Genomic DNA, 22,792 nt, shown 5'->3' with positions numbered 1-22,792 from the left:
GTGGAGTTGTGAACAGACTTTGCAAACTATAGGCAAGTAGGTTGGACTTCAGTTCTCTTTTAGTAAATATGATTAGAGATGGTTGGAGGTGATCATAGAAAGCCAGTATGGCTTCTTCATGCCAAACTAACCACTTTTCCTTTTGTCACAGGATTACTAAACCAGTAGATGAGAGGGATGCTAGGGATATAGTTTATTTAGATTTTAGCAAAGCTTTTGATAAAGTGTCTCATACTCTTCATGGAGATGGAATCAGAACTAAGGCTTTGTGCTCTGCCCTGTGCTGTTAACATTTTTATCAGTGATTTGTTTGAATGTATATCTGGTATCCTCAGATTTGCAGATGAGGCACAGCTGGTTGAAAGAGCCAACACAATGGAGGAGAGAGTGAGAATCTAATAAAGAATCTGAGACTAGATCATTGGGCTGAGTCTAAGAAGATAAAATTCAGTAGAGATAAATATAAAATCTTGTTCTTGGGTACAACACATCAATGTCACAAGTACAAGAGGGGACATGGTTTTAAAAGGGATCTGGGGCTTTTGGTGGACTATAAATTTAATTTGAGTCAGCAGTATGATGTGGAAGCCAGAAAAAGCTAATGTGCTCTTACTTAATCCCTCAGACCTTATCTGGAGTATTGTATTAGATTTTTGAGGTAGCTAGGCAATAGAGAGCTGGGCCTGGAATCAGGAAGACCTGAGTTCAAATTGGGCCTCAGACATTTTCTAGCTAGGTGACCTTGGGTGAGTCACTTCACCTCTGTTTCTCTCAGTTTCCTCAACTGCAAAAAAAGGATAACAGCACCTACCTTGTTATTAAGATCAAATGAGATAATATTTGTAAAGTACTTATACACAATAGGCACCATGTAAATGGAATAATCCTTCCATTTTTGGAACTATGGTTTAAGAAGGGCTAGGAAACATCTAGAATGTTGAACGGCCTTGAGTCCACATCATATGAGGATCAGTTGAAGGAACTAGAAATGTTTAACAAAGAGAAGTCTCAGAGATGTTTCACAGCTGTGTTGTATTATTTTAAGGACTGTCTGTTCGGCCCCAGAGGACAAACCAAAAGTAGTAAAGGGAAGTTGCAAAGAGCCAAAATTAGGCTTAATTTCCTAATTAAAGCTGTCTAAAAGTAGAATAGGTTTACTCTAGAGGTGTTGGGGTTCTTTCTCCTTGAAGGTCTTCATGGAGGGCAGGAAAACCACTTACTGGATATGTTATAGTGGGCATTCCTTTCATGGATGGGTCAGACTAGATGGCCTCTAAGGTCCCTTCCAACTTGCATGTTCTTTATTAGTATGTTTGTGAAATTTTGATTCCCAGTTCAGCTTCGTCTTCCTTCTGATCAACTCCCTGCCAAAGCTTTATGTATACAAATGAATTTTTAATGTTAGCTTAAGTACAAGAACATTGAAAAGGAATTTTGTCCCATGTGTAAAATATACATTATTAGAAGGTCAAGTACAAATTAATTTTTTAATTCTCCTCTGTATTCCCTCCAGTTAATATATAAAACTAAGAATTGACTTAATAAATTTTTTCATGTGAGTTTTTTTATCACTAACTTTAAAGTTAAGTTGAACTATATAGGAAGAAACATAAGAATTATTTTGTCATTAAAATTATTACAATAAACTTTAGAGATTCTTGTTAACCATATTTATTTGTGGGCAGGGTCCTAGCTCTTTTTAGTATTTAATAAACTATTCAAATTATAAACTTTCCTTTCAGTATTTTTTATTAACTTGCTTATTATTTTGTGTCTAGAAGCTACAGAAGAAGTTTCTTTGGATAGTCCAGAAAGGGAGCCTATACTTTCTCCTGAGCCTTCTCCTGCGATCACCCCTATAACACCTACCACATTAATGGCACCCAGAATTGAGTCAAAAAGTATGTCTGCTCCTGTGATCTTCGATAGATCTAGGGATGAGGTACTGAATAGTTTTATGACTTAAGAATATATTTTGCTATGTAAATCATTGTGTTAAATTATCGGTTTTATTTTCTTTCTGCATTTTAGTCTTCCTTGACAAGCCTTTCAAAAAAGCAAGATCTGGGTTTGACTCTACTCTTGACCCTACTCTTCCTTAGAGATGAAATTTTGGGCAAACCACAGGCCTCTGAGCCCCAGTTTCATCATCTTAAAATGGAGTAATGCTTATCCCATAGGATTGTTAGGAAAATAATTTGTGTGTGTGTGTGTGTGTGTATAAAATACATACTATATATACATAAAATTGATTTTTAATGTTATGAAAATATGTGAAAGACCTATCTGTAATCTAGGTAAGTCCTTAGGCAGTGCTTGAGGTTAAATGACTTGCCCAAGGTGACAGCTTAGAGGTTTCAGGGGCAGGATTTTTATGTCTTTCTGTTTCCAAACACAACACTATTCACTATGGCATATTATTTCTTGAATTTTAAATCTAGAAAATTATGCCTTCAAATACTTGAATGTTTTCCCTTATCTCCTGTTTTCCAAAGTAATGTATGGCTATTGAATGTATATTTTTTGCCCACATTTTAAAGGTAATTCCTTTGTTAAAGCACATTACTTTAAGAAAGGAAAGTTCAAATAATGTCAAAAATATGTGCTTATATTAGGAAAACATTTGCTGTAGAAATAGACAGTTAAGAATTAACTATAGATGAGAGAGTAACTCATTTTCAAATATTTTAGTATCATTTAAGTGATTCATAATATTGAATATCCTTTTTGCGTGTGCCACCCCCCCAAAAAAAATGATTTCTTGTAAAAAAAAATTATTTAGTTCAAGGCCACTGATTAAATTGTTACTCGAAAAAATGTTTTTAAAAGGCTTCTTTAGTTGTATTAGAAGTTTATCATTTTTCTGTTTGCTATATTGTTAGGTATGCTTTGTAAACAGTTGCTTACCATGCTACATGAAGTTATTGGCTTTTATCAGCCTCCAGGGAGAATGTGTGCTTATTAGGAAGCACAGAGAAATCTTGAAGCCAGAAAGCTGTTCATTATGAGTATAATATTTTCTGAAAATAGGTATAGTAAAACTCTTAGCCCCAGACCATTGATTATCTTGTCATTGTTAAACAGTAGAGGTACAGATTTTATAGCTGTAGATTTTAATATTTACTGTGAAAAAACCTAAGGTTTTGTGTAATTATAAAAAGCCTGGCATTTTTCCCCATAGTCTCTATGAATATAGAAACACAAAATTCTCTGCCATTATGGAACTAATACCCTCCATTTGTTTATACTTACAGCAAACAAAAAAAAATCTGGGTATTTGAGGAATTGAAACGGTATTTGTTTTGGGAAGTGAAGCTTCAGGTGAATTTGTTATGAATGTGTAACAATTGCTCTATGTTAGTTGGAACTTATATTGGACCCAATCATGAGCCAAATGATATTGTTTGTTATAGGTCTAACAAAAATTAGAATTTGACCACCAGTACCACAAATTTCTCTTTTCTAGATTGAAGAAGAAGCAAATGGAGATGTTTTTGATATAGAAATTGGTGTTTCAGACCCAGAGAAAGTTGGTGAGGCATATTTTTTGTGCAACATTTCTTATTATTTTATAAAGCTTTTGTAATTTTTACATATATTTTCTTTACTAAACTTAAGTTAATAGCTATAATACTAAAATATTACTTTCTCTTCAAAAAAACTTCTTACTTTAATAGTTCTTTCATGTTATTACTTGTATTGTAGGAGATGGCATGAATGCTTATATGGCATATAGAGTAACAACAAAGGTGAGTCTTCCTGCATCATTTAGCATTGCTTGACCAACATTTTTAATAATTTTTTCCCCAATTACATGTAAAGACAATTTTTAACATTCAATTTTTAAAATTTTGAGTTCCAGTTTTTCTCCCTCTCTCACCTCCCCACCTGACGACAGTAAGCAATTTGATATACGTTATATATGTGCGCTCAGGTAAAATGTATTTCTACATTAGTCATGTTGTGAAAGAAGAAAAAGACCAAAAGAAAAAAAAATCAAAAAACAAAGTGAAAAATAGTATGCTTCGGTCTGTATTTGGACTCCATCAATTCTTTCTCTGGACATGGATTACATTTTTCATCATTAGTCCTTTGGGATTGTCTTGGATCATTGTATTGCTGAGAGTGATAACTAAGGCATTCACATTGATCATTGTACAATATTGCTCTTACTGGGTATAGTGTTCTGGTTCTGCTCACTTCACTTTGCATCAGTTCATGTAAGCTTTTGACAACAATTTAATGCGACTAAATGTCTAGGCAAGACAGGTGTGGTCTCTAACCTTTTTTCTAAAACATTGACTTAATTGCTTTTATCAGTTTATTTGAAAGAAGTATAGCATGTAATAAATTTTTTTGCAAGGTCTTCTAAGCATTATTTTTATTATTTTTCTCAATTACATAAAAACAAAAAATTTTAACATTCAGCTTTTGAGTTCCAAATTCTATCCCCCCCCCTTTCTTTCCCTTCCCCCTTTTGAGAAGGCAAGCAGTTTGATAGAGCTTAGACACATGAAGTCATGTAAAACATTTCCATTTTAACCATATTAGAAAAGAAAATGCAGACCAAAAAAGCAAGGATATAATAAAGTTTGAAAAGTATGCTTCAGTCTGCCATTCAGACTCCATCATTTGTTTCTCTAGAGGTGGATAGCATTTTTCATCATCGATCCTTTAGAATTGTTTTAGATCATATTATTGCTGAGAAAAGCTAAGTCATTCACGGTTTATCATCATTACAATATTGCTGTTACTGTGTACAGTGTTCTGGTTCTGCTTATTTCACTTTGCATCACTTCATGTAAGTTTTCCCGGTTTTTCCTGAAATTGCTAATCATTTCTTAAAGCACAGTAGTATGCTATCATGATCATATACCACAACATGTTCAGTCATTCCCCAATTGATGGGCATCCCCTCAATTTCCAATTATTTGGCACCACAGAAAGAGCTGCTATAAATATTTTTGTACATATAGATCCTTTTCCTTTTTTAAAAAAAAAATTTCTTTGGGGTACAAACCTAATAGTGGTATTACTGGATCAAAGGGTATGCACAGTTTTATAATCCTTTGGGCATGAATAACAAATTGCTCTCCAGAATGGTTGGATCAGTTCACAACTCCACTAGTAGTGCCTTATTTTTTCCACATCCCCTCTGGCATTTGTCATTTTCCTTTACTGTTATATTAGTCAGTCTGAGAGGTATAGGGTGGTACCTCAGAGTTGTTTCAAGTTGCATTTCTCTAATCAGTAGTGATTTAGAGCATTTTTTCATATGACCATAAATAGCTTTGATTTCTTATGAAAACTGCTTGTTCATATCCTTTGACCATTTTTCACTTGGAGAATCTCTTGTATTCTTATAAATTTGACTCAGTGCTTTACACATTTGAGAAAGGAGGCATTTATCAGAGAAACTTATTATAAAATTTCCCTCCAGTTTCCTGCTTCCCTTCTCATCTTGGCTGCATTGATTTTGTTTGTGCAAAAAACTTCTTAATTTGATGTAACCAAAATCTTCCATTTTGTATCCTGTAATGTTCTCTATTTCTTGTTTGGTCATAAATTATTTCCTTATCCATAAATCTGACAAATACATTGTTCCATGCTCTCCTAATTTGCTTGTTATATCACCCTTTATGTCCAAATCAGGTACCCATTTTGACTTTATCTTAGTATATGGTGTAAAATGTTTGTCTATATCTAGTTTCTGCCAAACTGCTTCCTAGTTTTCCCAAAAAATTTTGTCAAGTAGTGATTTATTGTCCCCAAATCTTGGCTCTTTGGGTTTGTCAGACACTAGATTACTATAGTAGTAAATGGCCATAGTAATCTAGTGTTTGACAGACCCAGAGAGCCAAGATTTTGGAACTAGCATATAATTTTAACCTCAACATATCCATTTAATATTTACCTTAAATTCTTTATTTTCTTATTTTTGACAGACTTCCCTATCCATGTTCAATAAGAATGAATTTTCAGTTAAAAGAAGGTTTAGTGACTTTCTTGGATTGCACAGCAAATTAGCCACAAAGTACTTGCATGTTGGTTATATTGTGCCACCAGCTCCAGAGAAGAGTATTGTAGGTAAGCATAGATTTGGAAACAGTCTTATTTTTTAATTGTTGACAAATTTTAATATTCAAATTTGTAAATATTTTAATGGTTTTATGTTCATTTTCTCCCAAACACTGAAAAAAAAATCCTTGATGTTGATGCAGAATTAAAGTATTTCATTTAATGGAGTCTGTAGGACTGTTTTGGAATATATGTATATATATACAAGTAGTTACAGTTTTGCTTTCTAATACTTAAAGGATTTGAGCTAAGTTAGAAGCAATTGGAGACCCTAGCTTTTTCTAGCCATTAAGCTTTTTACTAGTCAGTGAGCAAAACTTGATCATGAAAGTGGGTCATTAATGAACAATGATTTCCTAACATTCAGAAAAAGGTGATAAGTATGTAGCTTAATACCCAGGTAGTATTTTATTGATTTTTATGGGATCTAGCCTTTTATATGAAGTATATTTGGATTAAACTATACTGTCTCTGTTCTCTTACCTATCTTAGTCCCTTGATACTTAAGCTTTCTCCATATTCCACATTAAATGTTTGTGTGTGTTTTTCTTAGTTTAGATTCTTGACTTTTGAAAGCAGGTAGAATTTTATTGACTGCTTTATAATTTTGGAAATTAACATTATTGATGTTAAAGTATACCCTTTCTGTTATGGGATCTATCATAGATCTAGAGATTGGAGGGCCATCTAGTCATATTCCCTCGTTTTACAAATGAGGACTGTGACTCCTAAGACAATTAAATTGCTTGCTCAAAATAACACAGTAAACATCAGAAGCAGGTTCTCTGATTCCAGAGCCAGTGTTCTTTGCATTTTGTATGACACTGCATCCACTGTTAGTTTTTTCCATCATAATGTAGTTAATTCCATATATGGAATTTAAGTATCTTCTACTATTATGAATTTTTTAGAGTCGTTGCTGTACTGTTGTAACTAGACTTGAAAATTATATGAGAGTGTGTGTGTGTGTGTGTGTGTGTGTGTGTGTGTTGAGAGCGAGCACACCAAATTCTTTTTCTCTAGAGTTTAGTCCTTTTCATAGACTCATCTGAAAAAAAAATTTGATTTGAAAAATAAGTTTTGATACCCTCTGAGACCTGATTCCCTAATTTTTTTCTGACCTAGTATAACCTCAAATTCTCTGCAGTCTAGGATGCAGGAATAAATAGGAAACTTAATAAATTCAAATGAGGTAGAAAATCAGGTCCCAAATTTACCACAGACCATAGCTTTTGATACTGGGGGCCCTCAGTGAATAATTCAAGATGGTGAAACTTTCTTCATTCAAGCTTCAATATAGTCACAGAAACTTGTGGTAACGTTTTTAGATGGGCTTTATATTAATTTTTGAATGGAAAGCTTAAACTTTTAGTGCAGTTTTTTTTCTGTTTTTTTTAAATTTTATTTTATTCTGAGCTTAAAACAAGCATTTGCATAACATAGTATAACAGGAAAAAATGTGATTGTACATGAAACTGCAAATCTATTATGTACAACTTCCTATTCTTTTACATATATAACAAAGTTATCTTGTAACTTTTTTCCTTTTTTTCCTGAATCCCTCCCTCCCCTGCTCTAGAGATGGCTGCCATTAGGCACAAATATGTTTATATATGTAAAACCATTTTATACATACTTCAATTTTTCAGTTCTTTTTCTGGCTTCAGACACTGTCTTCATATGTGCTTTGTAGCTAATTTGGGTATTTATGATAGTCAAAATGACTTATTCACTCAAAGTCGTTCTTAAAACAATATTGTTGTTACTGTATACAACTTTCTCCTGCTCATTTTGCTCTTCATTATTTCATAGTCTATCCATGTTTTTCTAAGATCATTGAGCTCATCATTTCTTACAGCCAGTAGTATTCCATTATAATCATATACCATAATTTGTTCAGCCATTCCCAATTGATGGGCATTCTCACAATTTACAGTTCTTTGCCAACATAGATACCTGCTATAAATATTTTAGAACATGTAGGTTCTTTTCCTTTTTCCGTAATCATCTTGGGAAACAAACCTAGTAGTATTGCTGGGTCAAAGGGTATAGGCAGTTTAATAACTCTTTGGGCATAATTCCAGCTTGCTCTCCAAAATGGTTGGATCAGTTCACAGTTCCACCAATAGTGAATTAAGGTCCCAATTTTTCCACATCACCTCTAACATCTGTTGCTGTCCCTTTCAATCATATTAGCCAATCTGGTAGGTATAAAATGATATCTTAAGGTTTTTTTAATTTCCACCTCTCTAATCAGTGATGATTTAGAACGTTATGTGACTATAAATTCTTTTGATTTCTTCATTGGAAAACTGCCTATTTATATCCATTGACCATTTATCAATTGGGGAATGATTTATATTCTTATAGATTTGACAAAGTTCTTTATATTTGAGATATGAGACCTTTATCCACGAAATTGTCTATAAAAAATTTTTTTCCCCAGTTTTCTACTTTCCTTCTGATCTTGGCTGTATTTGTTTTATTTGTACAAAACCTTTTTAAAGTAATCAAAATTTAAATTTAAAAGTAATCAAATCAAAACTAAATTTGAAGTAATCAAAATTATCAATTTTCCACCTCATACTGCACTCTATCCCTTGTTTATTCATAAATTGTTCACCTATCCATAAGTCTGTGTTCTTGACTTTTTGCTCTTCCAAATGAATTTTGTTATTTTTCTTTTAATTTAGCAAAGTCATTTTTTGGGAATTTTAATTGGGATGACATTGGATATATAAATTACTTTAGGCAAAATTGTCATTTTTATTGTATTGGCCCTGCCTACCCATGAATAATTAATTTCTCCAGCTATTTAAAATTGATTTTATTTGTATTAAAAGGGTTTTTTTTGTAATTTTGTTCATATATAGTTCCTGGGTTTGTTTTGGTACTGGGTTTTTGTGTACTCCCAGGTATTTTATACTGTCTAGAGGTATTTGAAATGGGGTATCTCTTACTGTCTCTTCTTGCATGGTTTTGTTTTTTGATATTAAAAAAAAATTGTAGGGGCAGCTAGGTGGTGCAGTGGATAGAGCACTGGCCCTGGATTCAGGAGGACCTGAGTTCAAATCCAGCCTCAGACAAATAACACTCACTAGCTGTGTGACCCTGGACAAATCACTTAACCCCATTGCCTAGCCAAAAAACAAACAAACAAAAAAATTGCTATGGTATTTACTATTTAATAATAGACTCTTCCTCCCCTCCCTTACCCCAAAAAAGTAAACATACAACATATAAAACATAATTGTAGTTATCCTATGATATATTTATATTTGATAGAATACCAAAATGAAGCTAGGATACTTCATGTTTAAGGATTAGTTAAAATGGATATACGTCTTCAAACATTGACTATCCCTCTAGTTGTATGGTTGATATACAAAGTGTCCCAAAAGTCTTAGTGCAGTGTTAAGCTGTTATAGTTTACGCTGAAACATTTGGAACCCTGTTTTTGCTTTTTGCTTCTTTTTTTTTTGAGAGGAGGAGCTTTAATTAAGGCTTATATGGCTTTCTCAGTGAAGTATATGTGTTTTGAGAGAGAGCACACCAAATAATTTTTCTTATAATACTCATTGTAAGATGACAAAAATAACCTTTCTTTTTTTAAAAACAACAACAAAAAAATGCCATTATTATAAGGAACATGGCTCTGAGTCATTCTTTTGAATAAGTTTAATAATATTCTTTGTAATGTAGCTGTTGCCACTTTTACCTAGATCTGAAGATAGGAAAAGAGACTTTGGTCCAGGGATTCCTAACTATTTTTATGTCATAGACGCCTTTGTCAGCCTCAAGTCCTTGAGTCTCTCCTCACAATAATGTTTTTAAATGCATAAAATAAAATATATAGGATTATGAAGGGGAACAATTATATATATTTTTTTTAACCTTTTTTTTTTTTTTGGTTAGGCAGTGGGGTTAAGTGACTTGCCCAGAGTCACACAGCTAGTAAGTGTTATGTGTCTGAGGCCGGATTTGAACTCAGATCCTCCTGCATCCAGAGCCGGTGCTCTGTCTACTGCACCACCTCGCTGCCCCGGGGAACAATTAAATTAAAATAGTTATCAAAATACGTTTTTTAAAAACTTCATGGACTCCATGTTAAGAACTCCCACACTAGTTTCTGAAGCCTAGTCCACAAAAGCAGAAGCAAAGTTATTAGCTGACTCTGTTGCCATTAATTCATAATTGACCCTTGTAGGGTACAACCAGAGGAAAAGAGAAACTTTACTTTTGTAAAGAGAAGAAGGGTTATTGTAGTAAGATCAATTAATTCATCAGGTTTTATGAAATAACTAATTTTTGATCTATTCCTAGTATACTGTAATATACCATTTCATTACCACCAATCACTTTAATTGATTTTAAGGCTTTTAGGAATTGTTATTGTCATGTTAGGACTAAAACTAAGTGAATTACATTAGACTCTGTAAATTATATTTATAATAATCTAACTACTAAGAGCAATTATAATTTATGGTGTGTTCTATTCTTAAGTTTTACAATAGTGAATCCATTTTTTAAAAATCTCTGATATATGGAGTAATAGCACTAAAATTAGTTTTGAGCACAGTATTATATTAATTTGTTTTAATTTGAACCCTACTGTTCCAAAGATTCCATAATTAGAAGAACATTTCTAATAATCACAATAACTACTGTTTTTATAACACTTAAAAGTTTGTCTTAGGCTGTTTTTAATATATCAGCTATGACATTCTGGTAGGGAAATTTCATGTCAGAGTTTTGAATCTATCATACTGCTAAAAGAATTCATCCTAAAGTTGTGGCAAGAAAGACACAAAAATAATGAATTATACTTATTTTTGTATTTCTCTAGGCAAGTAGATTCTTAAAAACTGCCTAAGAATGAAAATCTGAAAAGAACTTAATTCTCTGATTTAAAATTCAATTTTATAAATTTTTATTTATATAAGGTATATTTATATTACTTAATTAAAGCAAAAGAAACCTTTATTTTATACTTCTGTTCCAAGAGGCAAAAAATGCAGCACAGCCTAGTTTATGCATTTGTTATGCAGCCAAGAGAGAGACAGACAGATATGTATTAACAGTATCATTCATATGAGAAAACTTTATGGGAGTTAAGAAAATTTTTTTCTTTAACAAATAGCATCAGTTTCAGAATTTTAAATGTTAATTTTATGTATTTTGGTTGTAATGCTCAAATGTAGAGGAAGGAATTCCTTGCTGCAATAGTTGTGATAAAGATTGTTTCAAATACTGTAAAAATTGATTCAAGACTTGCTTAATATCTTCAAAGGCATGACTAAAGTGAAAGTTGGAAAAGAAGATTCATCATCCACTGAATTTGTAGAAAAAAGGAGAGCAGCCCTTGAGAGGTAATACTCTACTTTATATATTTTCTTCATTATTTCAGTAGTCTAAATCTAATCTCATTGCAGTGTTTATAATGAAACAAGTGTTTCCAAGTTAAACCTGATATCCTTGTCCACGTAATAGTGACTAGAGCCAAAGATTATGTGTGATATAATACAAACATACATTAAAAATGAAGATATTGGAAGTTGAAGATGCTCCTGAGCCATGCAGAATAAGAGAAATAAGAGACATTTGCAATTTTCTTTAGAAGGAAGAATTCAAAGTTAGATGGAGTTTTGTTGATTCTGACGGAACACACGAAAACTTGGCAAAAAAACTTGGCATCATTCCTTTCACATTATATGTGTTATTAGGTCTGTACTATTTGTGGGTATGAAAGTTTAATTGAGCATTGGTAATCTGAACAAAAAATGTTGGTTTTAAATTACTAATAGATACTATGTTTACTTTGGATAGTATACAAAAATGATAGAATTTGGATACCCCTCCTTGAAGTTTGTTGTAATGGGATTTGATCTTTGTTTTTAAACTGTTCATGTGTCAGTGATTCAATTTAACAAGCAAGTACTGTATTACAGTAATAGAATTGAATACCTAAAGATTGGTAAATGGTTCCTCCCTAACTTAAAAAAATCTGACATATATCTTAAAAGAGATGAATAGTCAACCATTATGGAGGGAAAGTGAGAAGTGGATGAAGTGTGTTCTTTATGCCAATTCATTCCCTTCTTACTATATCAAGGGGTTCATTTTTCTAAATATACAAATGTATGCATATGTATATACATTTGGATATATACATGTATATGTTTGACCCATAATGTAGTTGAAAAAGGACACACACACACACACACACACACACACACACCCCTAGGAATATAGGACCAGGGAATGAATTGCTAACACCAGAGATAGGGGTAGGCCCTCTATCTGGACTACTAGTGTTTTCAGGCTAGAAGCTGAAAACTGGTAGCACTCCATCTGACTTAAGCAAGGATCAGAGCTTGGAACTGGGGTTAGGAAATAGAGCAGGGTACTTTAGTGATAGCAATAATGGTGTCCTACCCATTCCTCTTAAGGCCCTGTGAGGAATAGGATCATAGGATCATAGGTGAAGTAAGGAGGGAGAATTGATCAGAAGAAACCTTGTCAATTGATTTTCTTTCAACTCATTTAATGAAATCAAGGAACATAAACAGGGACAACAGAGACAACAGTATTAAGGTCTTAAAGTGTAAAGACACAGTAGTACTTTGTCATCCCTTTAAAAAGTGTGAAGGTGAATTCTTGATGAAATTAAAGGGTTTGCATTGGGTAACTGAAGAGTTGGTTGCACCCTGATGTATCCTTAAAAGCAAGACACATTCTATAATGAGTCAGTTGAGGTAAGAGACAGCTCTAAGGACTGTGACCTCTGATAGCAGATAAGGAAGTCAGCAGTGGAAGATGAACCCATGCTTTTGAGACAGAATAGTTCCTTATCTCTCAGGCACAGGGAGTGAGAGGATTGCCCTCTCCTTCACTACTTCATCCTCCCTTCCTCACCTGCCAATACCCTTGGCCGTAGAGTCTTGCAATGGAGTTATTGATATAGTAGGGCACCTAAAACCCAGGAGGGAGACAGCCAAGAGCTGATGAAGGAAAAGATTTTGAACGATCTCTGTGAGTCAAGAAGAGAGCCAGCTCTGGCCATTGCAGGGTTATGCTACAGAGAAAAATACATCCAAGAAGTCTGATTGAGCAACGTGCCCAGCAGAGATGCTGCACCCCAGGGGTACAGCATGCAGATACAGTGAGAAGGAAAAGGACACTGGGGCCCTGCAATACTAGAGGTTTTAGTCACCTTGGTCATGTGTGTCCTCTGAGTACGTACCTCTGTAACAGTATACTGCAATGTTGTAGATAAACATACCAGTCAGGGGTTGAACTATAGTTTTAGGAATATAGTCCCAAAAGTACCTTGAACCTGGGGTAGTTGCCTTCCTGTAGACCCAGCCTACATGTGTGAGTTGTTAAGTAGCCCACAGGAAGCAGTTACGCCAAAATCCAAAGTTTTCTGTTGGTTTACATTCCCAAGATTATAGCCCATCAATACTTTCCATTAATAGCCAGTAAACACAGCTCAAAGCAAAGGTATTTATTTACTGAGATGCCATCATAAAAACATTACCCCATAAACCTGGAGCACACTCTCCTACAGCTTACACACAGTGTCATGGGAAGGGAGAGCACACAATCTGGATATACTATTAGAGGGGCGCATTAGGGAAGACACATGGCCTAGGCAACTCACACCTCTAGTACTGCAAGGACCTTCACTCCTTAGAGCTGGCTAACTCTGCTGGATGTTGTGTCTTCTACTGGATGAGTAGTTCCACTGAAAGACTCAATGGCTGATAGAGGAACCATGAAGCAATTCCCTTCTCCTTAATCCTGAGGGGTAAGGAACTATTTTGTCCCAAGGGCTAGATTCTTCTGTTGCTGACTCTCTTTAGGTTTTCTTCTGCCTCAACTGACTCCATATAGAGTATGTCTTAGTTTTTTTTTTTTTAAGGACCATCCAGTGTGCAGCAAATATTTTGGCCAGCCAGTGTCTAGCCATCTTCTTATTCCATCAAGCTAGACATACTTCATAAATGGGTGGTGGAGTATAACTGCGTCTTTATATGAAGTTTAACAACTTTATACCCAACATCATTATCATCTTAGATTTAGACTTCTGTAGTCCAGCTCCCTCATTTTACAAACTGAAGCCCAGAGATATTAAGTGATTTGCCCAAGGTCACAGAAGTGGTAAGTTGTTGTCTGTATTACCCATCTCTTACATTCCTTGATTTTATCAACTTGGCTGAGGGGAAAAGCAGGCTATCAGGTATCTTCTGATCAACTCTGTATGGTGCCTCTCCCCTTCATCCCAAATTTAGAGCTGGAAGGAACCATAAATGTCATCTAGTTCAAGCCCCTCATTTTAAAGATGAAGAAACAGGCTCAAAAAGATTCAGTGACTTGCCAAGGGTCACATGAAAAGTAAGCATCAAAGCTGAAATCTGTACCATGATCCTGGATATATCTTGCTGTCTTCAGTCCTCCTTATTGGGAGTTGGTACAAAGACCAGCTCCCAAGTGGACTAGGCTCAAGCCAGATTCCAGCAGGCTGGCAGGGAAGAAGAGAGGATCCAGCAGTTGTTGTAGAGGGTAGCAGGAAGTTACAAGAGAGAAATAGGTAGAGAGGGGAAAAAAATAGTTGTAGATGGAAAGAAGGAAGGGTAGGCAGTAAAATCATTCTGATTTCTTTCCTCCCACAACTGTTTTAAAATTTAAAACATTCTACAGCCGCTGCTAATAAAAACAATCTGATTATCCTAACTCTTCACTTAAAGGAAACATTTTATTTAGTTTCTTCATGTGTAATTGAAAACTATGATAGATGCATAGTGAAACTTGGAATTAAACGAGGGCTTTGAAAAATTAATTACCTTCCCAACCTGGCACTTTCACACTTTCTCAAGACCAAAACTGTGTATTTCCCAATTTAAGTAAAATAATCTCTAATAGGCTTTAAAAACTGAGATTATTAGGTCATAAAGCTGAAGACCTCTTTAAAAAAGAATTGATACTGTTTTTATCACTTCTTTTCTTTGTCTTCCTAGTCAAATAGAAAAGGGGAATATGAAAATGAAAAACAGTCAAAGAAAATAGCTAATGCATCTAGAGGGGGAAAAAGTGGGAGTGCAAAAGGAACTTAAAAATAAATACAGAGCATAGAAAAAAGATAAATTTGGTGTGGAGTATAAAAAGTAGTGCAAAGATAAAATACTTTTAAACTTCAAAAATGAAATTGCATGCTTTTGATTGTCATATTTAATCACCATGTTTTATAATGTTAAATTTCACTTACAAATGAAGATCCGCATAACTATGATTGTACAATTTTGTGACATTCTTGATTCATATTGATAAAGTTCAACTTTTAAGAGAATTACATAACATGAAAGTCATGATTTAGTAATTTACTAATAGGAAAGTCTTAATAAATGATTAGTGCAGAAAGTATAGCATGTGTATTGTACATAGTGTTTGTTGTATAGCAAGAAGTGATGAGTTTTAAAATGCAGCAAGAAGAATTTAAGTTAGCATTAGAAGGAACTTTCTGGTTCTGAATTATGGGAAAGGTCATAGTTTAATCATAATCTTCCATTCTGAAAGCAAAGGAATGACCTCTTGAGAGACCCTAGTAGACCTATATTCAGTGATTGCATTTGAGCTATTTTAGATGGCACGCTTGATAAGTAACTTAATGAAGATTTATTGTACCAAGGACATATAATTTGAATCTGTTTCCTTCTTTCCTGAATTGACAACATAGCATAGTGCTTATTATACCTTCATGCAGAGTGAAGCAATGAGGATAGTTTTAAGGAAATATTGACAGTTGGTCTGGCTGTTTTGTGAGGACAGTTTCCTCACTTAGTCTTTGTTAACTGCTATGCCAGTGAAATTCTCAGTGGAGAAAAGAGAGAAAATGAGACAGAAGGAACAGGGTAATGTGAAGAGGATGTTCATTTAATATTAAAGAAAATAAGCAAAGAAAACAGAGCGAGGCCTGTAGTTTGTCCACCTTACCTACCAATCTCCTTTCCCCTCTATTCCTAATTATTTCACTGTATATTTGCTACTTTATTGGGTAAAGTAAAGAAAGAAAAAATTAGGGGAGAGATGAGAGGCAACTTGATGATGTATTTGGGCAATGCACAGGTTTGGGAGCTAGCAAACCTAGATTCTTGTACTAGCTCTGCCATTAATGAGCTATGTGACTTCAGGGAAATTGTTTCACCTCTCTAACCCTTAGTTTCCTGATCTGTAAAATGAGATTAGATTAGATATTTTGTTGGGTCCCTGCAAACTCTCAAATTCTCTTATCAAATTCCAAAGATGAGGGATTTTGAGGGAAAGAAAAAAAAAACTTACAAGAAAGCCTATTTTCATTGCTAATGTTGGCAGAATTTTATAGGATATTATGATTTGCTAGCATATCAATTGATAAAAACAAAGTTGCAGCAGTTTTAAAGAGTAAATTATATTTACTGTGAGAGCCATTGTAAACAATAAGTTGAAGTTCTTCCAGTGTGCATCATTGAATGGTAAAATGGTAACTCTCCCCCAAAAAAACATACAAATTCTTACTGTGGGAAAAAAAGTTCACATCATGCCTTTTGATGTTAGCTGTGGGACCACAGGCAAATAATTTAGCCTCTCTGACCCAGGCAAATACAGACAAATTGCTGATCTTCATTGGTGGAATGAGTTCTATATTGGAAATTTCCTCCAGTGATGAAATCACAGGCTTTAACCTCCCCACCCTTCACAACCCAAATGCATATAGAGTGTCTAATTTGGTTAATCCAGAAGACTAATTTGAGTTAAGGAATAAATATTTATATACAGTGTTAAAAACTAGAGAACAATAAAAAAGAGTGGTTGATTCACCTATACCTGGCCTAGAATCTAGGTCTTTCCTAGGGTGTGGGTCATTGTTTTCAAATGTAACTTTAAGATGACTGGCTTAGAAATTAAGGATTTCCTTGAAGGAATTTGTAATTTACAAGACTAGTGCTTTCTGTTAATATTTCAGTTATTCTTACATGACTTTACAGTGTAAATGAAGGTGTATAATGTAGCTTATTTCATATTATAGATATGCTTATAAAGTTAAAAACATATATATATATATATATATATATATATATATATATATATAAAATTCCCAAAATGTTGTCCACGTTATACATATAATAAAATTAAATTGTACTAGAGGGCCAAATGTGACAAAAATAAAGAATCTCAGAATTGGAAAGGACCTTCAAAGCCATTTAATCCTATCCATACTTGAATAAGAAACTCAGCTATACCATATTCACCATTTTCTCAAAAACCTTTAGTGAAGGGGCAGCGAGGTGGCGCAGTGAATAGAGTTCTGGCCTTGGAGTCAGGAGGACCTGAGTTCAAATCCAGCCTCAGATACCTGACACTTACTAGCTGTGTGATCTTGGGCAAGTCATTTAACCCCATTTCCTAGCTCCTCAAAAACAAAAAAAAAACCTTTAGTGAGATTGGAACCCTCTACCTCCAGAAGTCAGCCCATTCTATTTTTGAATAGCTCCGTTTGTTGGGAAGTTTTCCTTTTTATCAAGTCTCAATTGGCCTTTGTAACTTTCATCCATTATTCCTGGTTCTGTCCTCTGAGACGAAGCAAAGCAAATCATCTTCCACACGACAGCCAAAGACAACTGTTATTCCTCCCCAAATCTGTTTTCTGAGCTAAACATCCCCAGTTCCTTCCATTGATCTTAGTAAAGATGAAAATCAAATGTTTGATTTTTAAAATTTGAACCTCTGAAATTTCCCCCCCTCATTTGGGTAATATTGCTGAGAACAGAAATCTCAAGAAATAACCTTACAAGTATATTAGTATTTTTTCCAAGTCATTTCATTGAATTAAGTTAGTTTCTTGGCTCATGAGAAGCCTAGCATAAGGTAAAAAGTGATACTTTGGATCATAGCATCCAAGAGAGAAGGGACTTCAGAGATCATCTGATTAAGTGATGACTAAACTCTTCAGATCTTCTGATTGTACATCCCTATCAGTAATATTTTTGCATATGCATGCTTAATGTATTCATATTTATTTCTATATATTTATGCTATGCAAATATGTTATTTACATTATGAAGTATGCACAAAACTACTAAGTAAAAGAGATAAAGATGAAATAAGTAGTATTTTGCGAATCATTTTTATTTTCATAATGATATTAAAATATCCTTATTTTTCCCTGGGTGAAGTAGGGTATTTAAAAGGCTCACTGCCACTGCAGTTGCAGAGGCTATAGTTGGAGAGGAGGAGGGAGGACAAGGAAATGTGGGGCCAAGGGCCAGGTAGGGATGACTGCCCAACAGCCTGTCTGCCTGCCTGAGAAGCAGTGCAGACAGTGAATGTCTAGCCTACCTGCAGTGGACATTTGGGGAAGGAGTGGTGTAGGCACAGGAAGGCTGTAGGTACACTGAAAGCTATGCTATTCTCTTTAGTTTTAATGTCTCCTTTGCATACTCCACTTTAAAGACCACTGATGTAGCCCAATTCCTTAACTTTACATAAAATATTAATACCACTGAGAACAACAGAGCTTAATCCTAGGTTTTCTGACTAGGAAAAAGCTCTTTCAGCTGCATCATGTTGGCTATGTCACTGTTTTGCTTCATATTCTTGGACAAATCACTTAACCACAGTATGGGGGAAGGATGGATGAATGTAGAGCCAGAATGAAGCCAGGTTGCCACTTTCTTCTTTATTTGGCTTTGGGCAAGTTCCTTAACCTTTCAGGAACCCACTTTTTTTTTGAGGGGGTGTGGGGGTGCATATAATTAGAGGTTTGGACTATATTGTCTTTAAGGTTGTGCATAAATCTACTTCCGAAGTCATAAAATTAAGTGAAATAATGGCTGGTCCTCTTTTTTGTTTTGTTGTTGTTGTTTCCCATATGTAGAATTGAGAAAGAGGGAGGCGTGGTATGAAAAAAATAATCATGACCTTTAAAGGAGGAGAGAGAAACTGTTTTAAATACTTTTCAATTATTCAATCATAAAAGATTGTGTAAATACTTAAAATCAAGTTGTATGTAGAATGGTAGTATGCTTTTGTTTTTACCTGTTTTTATTCTCCAGGTAAAATACTTTAACACTTTTTGTCCTGAAATAGAATCCCAATATTTTTAACCTAGGTATCTTCAACGTACAGTGAAACATCCAACATTGCTTCAAGATCCTGATTTAAGGCAGTTCCTAGAAAGTTCTGAGGTGCTATTTCTATTTATTTAATTTTGGGGTTTTATCATTTTATCTCCTCCAACATGACATGTCTAAAATGAAATTTTGCTAATTGTGCTTAATTTAGCTTGTTAAATTAACTAGATTTCTAACAGACAATATCTGTTTTAACAGAAATATTTTGAAATAATTTATTGAAAACAAAGCTAACATTTAAATAGTAATCTAAGTAATTCTTGCCTTTTAAAAATAGACTGGGTTGGCAGCTAGGTGGCGCAGTGGATAGAGCACCAGCCCTGGATTCAGGAGGACCTGAGTTCAAAACCAACCTTAGAAACGTAATACTTACTAGCTTTGTGACCCTGGGCAAGTCACTTAACCCTGTTGCCTAAATCAAAAAAAAAAACAAAACAAAAAATAGACTAGGTTGTTACTTAAGTACATTGTTGGAAATTTATATAAAATGAGATATCATTTATGCAAAAATGTTTTTTATGAAAACACTGGATGAAAATTTTAATATTAGGATAAGAAATGCTTTATTTTACATCAATGTTCTTACCTCCCTTTTCTGTATTTGAGGGCTTTTGAGGTTCTGTAGACATATCTAATATTTCAGACTCAACAGAGTTCCAGCCAAAATATTGCCTGATTTAGAATCTCAGATTTGAAGACTGGTACTGAGAAATTAATCCTTACTTTGCAAATATAAATCCTAGCCTGAAGAAAAAAATTTGACTCCCTCCCTTTCTTTATTAACAATCCATCCCTGCTAGCAAACAGGTGGCTAGTGTTAGGGTACTTGGCAATTTCTTAATATCGTTTGACAAATAGGGTGTTTGTTCCATCTAAATGTAAAGATGCTGAAGAAAAGCAAATGGAAAGTCCATTTTTTAAGTTTTCCTTTGAGAATGTACAAGTAGTATATTTGAGAAATGAGGTCTTGCTATATTGAAATGTATGAGAGTGAAGAAAACACGACATCCCTTTTTTTTTTTTCAGTCCCTCCTGTGCCCAGTTAAACCTCTAAGCTTTTAACCGGTTTGTTTGCCCTTATTTGTCATTCAATTCCAGCTGCCGAGAGCAGTTAATACTCAGGCTCTGAGTGGAGCAGGAATATTGAGGATGGTGAACAAGGCTGCCGATGCTGTCAACAAAATGACAATCAAGATGAATGAATCGGATGCAGTAAGAGCTGATTTTTCGACTTGAATAATGAGATGAATTAATGAGCCTCAACAATTGCATTTTAAAGCTGTAGAAGTAGAAAATAGGATATTAATTTGCTTATTGAGTTTAGTTCTCAGCTACATCAGTTGGCCACCATGGCTATACATGGCTAATTTGTTGCTTTAAAACAGAGAGTATGTCTTGCTATTGGTAACCCAATTTATAGTGGTTTGTTCTTGCTAAATTAACTCCATTTTTCATTTTTTTCCTAGTGGTTTGAGGAAAAGCAGCAGCAATTTGAGAATCTGGATCAGCAACTTAGGAAACTACATGCCAGTGTTGAAGCCCTGGTCTGTCACAGAAAAGGTCGGTTTTATTCTTCTGTGAGTTTGGGACACTTAAGCTAATATAAAGTAGCTTATTAAACTAAAGGCATTGTAATATTGTTCTAGAAAGACAACTTTAAAATGTCAAATAGCAGTTGAAGGATACTCTTGTTTATTTCAGCTTATTTGTTCCTCTCTGAATCTGATTGGCAATTGCAGAGTTTAGAAGTAGATTAATAATTACAATAATAACTAAAATTTATATAGGGCCTATTATAAGCCACGGACTGTGCTAAGTGCTACAAATATTATTTTATTTGATCCTCACAACAACCCTGGGAGGCAGATGCAAATATTATCCCTATTTTGCAGATGAGGAAACTGAGGCAAAAAGGGTAAGTAACTTGTCCAGTGTCACAGATAGTGTCAGAGGCTAAATTTGAACTCAGATCTTGACAGCAGAACCCATGCTTTATTCACTGTGCTGCCTAGCTGCCATTATAAGTTACTAAAGCCTTAAAAGGGCTTTTGTAATAGAATTAAAATTATTCTATGCAATTATGTTTCTTGTATATTAATTATATTTCTGAATTGGAATATGTGTACATGACATAGATTTTAGTTAATTTATATCATAAGAAAGTATCAAGATTTTAAAAAAAAATCCTTTAAAAAATATTTGCATTTGGTTCTGCATGTCTTTAAATAGCAGTATAAACTTAAAAGTAAAGCATTTTATTCTTACTTTGAAAAAATTGGAAAACTATAGCACTTCCTTGAGGTTCCACAGTAAAACTTTAGTGTATGTGTATACATGCATATAGAGAGATTTTTATATTTGAGTCCTTTTAAGAGAATAGGCTAGTTTTTTAAACAAAATTATATTTACCATAATACTTAGCAAATAATTTTCCCATGTGTCATTTTAATTAAAATATTAACAGCTCTATTAATGTGTAGATTTTTCATTTATTGAAGATAATTTGTAAATAGCAGTTGCTGCTATTTTCCTATCCTTTTGTGAAATAGGCCTTATAGAGCTTTAACAAAGGATTAGAATATAAAGTAACCGAGACTTCCAACATATATAGTTGTCAGTGACCATTTCTAAAATACAGACATAAAAATTATGTATTTTCCTTTTCTTAAACACTTTAAGGATCTCCATCTAGCTTTATCTAGATCCTTTGCCAAAGTGTCAGTATAATTTGACTACCTCATTTTGAGCTTTGTTGAGCATCAAAGGAAGGAAAAGGAGATTTTTAATGTTTCTACAGTTTTCACTTCTCTATTTGACTAGCTATTGAATTGTCCTTTTGAATTTTCTTTTATTTGAATAGCTTCACTAAGAACTACAAGAGCTTGGTGGTGAAAAAATTTGCAGGTCAGAGATTATGTGCTCCATTCATATGTTATACTTCTTAATGGCACATTCATTAATGTAATAGAAAAGCTCAAGATAATCTCCAGTCTACCACTCTCCTTCCTTAAAGATTTTGATATTTAATTATTTAAACCAGGGGTGGGGAACCTGATGCCTCGAGGCCACATGTGGCCTTCTAGGTCCTTGGGTGCGGCCTTATGCTGCCAAGAGTTTTCTCTGAGTGTCTGGCATATTATGCCCAGTGCTGTTCAATGTTTAATTGTTTCATACTCTTTTTTCATGATGATTACTAACATGACAGGACATAAAAACATAAGTGAGAAACTGTACACTTGTATTAATTTGCTTTTTCTTGCTAATGTACAGTAAAAGTTGTTACATTTCTTTTTCAGAACTTTCAGCCAACACAGCTGCCTTTGCTAAAAGTGCTGCCATGTTAGGTAATTCTGAAGATCATACTGCTTTATCTAGAGCTTTGTCTCAGCTTGCTGAGGTTGAAGAGAAGATAGACCAGTTACATCAGGAACAAGCCTTTGCTGACTTTTATGTATTTTCAGAACTACTTAGTGACTACATTCGTCTTATTGCCGCAGTAAAAGTAAGCTCCATTTTCCCTACTTTTGACTCTTCCCTGTTCCTTC

The 22,792-nt window shown here is 34.2% G+C and overlaps 1 protein-coding gene across 3 annotated transcripts in view; it reads left to right on the top strand.

Moving 5' to 3' along the window:
• The window catches only part of SNX2 (sorting nexin 2), a 68,490-nt gene that overhangs the window by 34,583 nt on the left and 11,115 nt on the right, over positions 1-22,792 (top strand). For all 3 annotated transcript variants that reach the window (XM_021009497.2, XM_078152967.1, XM_021009498.2), the window contains 9 exons: positions 1,779-1,942; positions 3,467-3,533; positions 3,706-3,749; positions 5,946-6,087; positions 11,369-11,447; positions 19,226-19,301; positions 20,346-20,459; positions 20,714-20,807; positions 22,544-22,749. In XM_021009497.2, the coding sequence (XP_020865156.1) occupies positions 1,779-1,942; positions 3,467-3,533; positions 3,706-3,749; positions 5,946-6,087; positions 11,369-11,447; positions 19,226-19,301; positions 20,346-20,459; positions 20,714-20,807; positions 22,544-22,749 (986 nt within the window). The remainder of the gene's footprint in view (positions 1-1,778; positions 1,943-3,466; positions 3,534-3,705; positions 3,750-5,945; positions 6,088-11,368; positions 11,448-19,225; positions 19,302-20,345; positions 20,460-20,713; positions 20,808-22,543; positions 22,750-22,792) is intronic.

The sequence above is a fragment of the Phascolarctos cinereus genome, unplaced genomic scaffold (assembly GCF_003287225.1).
Source record: "Phascolarctos cinereus isolate Bilbo 61053 unplaced genomic scaffold, phaCin_HiC Scaffold_4;HRSCAF=312, whole genome shotgun sequence".
Taxonomy (NCBI): domain Eukaryota; kingdom Metazoa; phylum Chordata; class Mammalia; order Diprotodontia; family Phascolarctidae; genus Phascolarctos; species Phascolarctos cinereus.
Note: the sequence above shows the minus strand (reverse complement) of the source record. Positions and strands in the feature narration are given on the sequence as shown.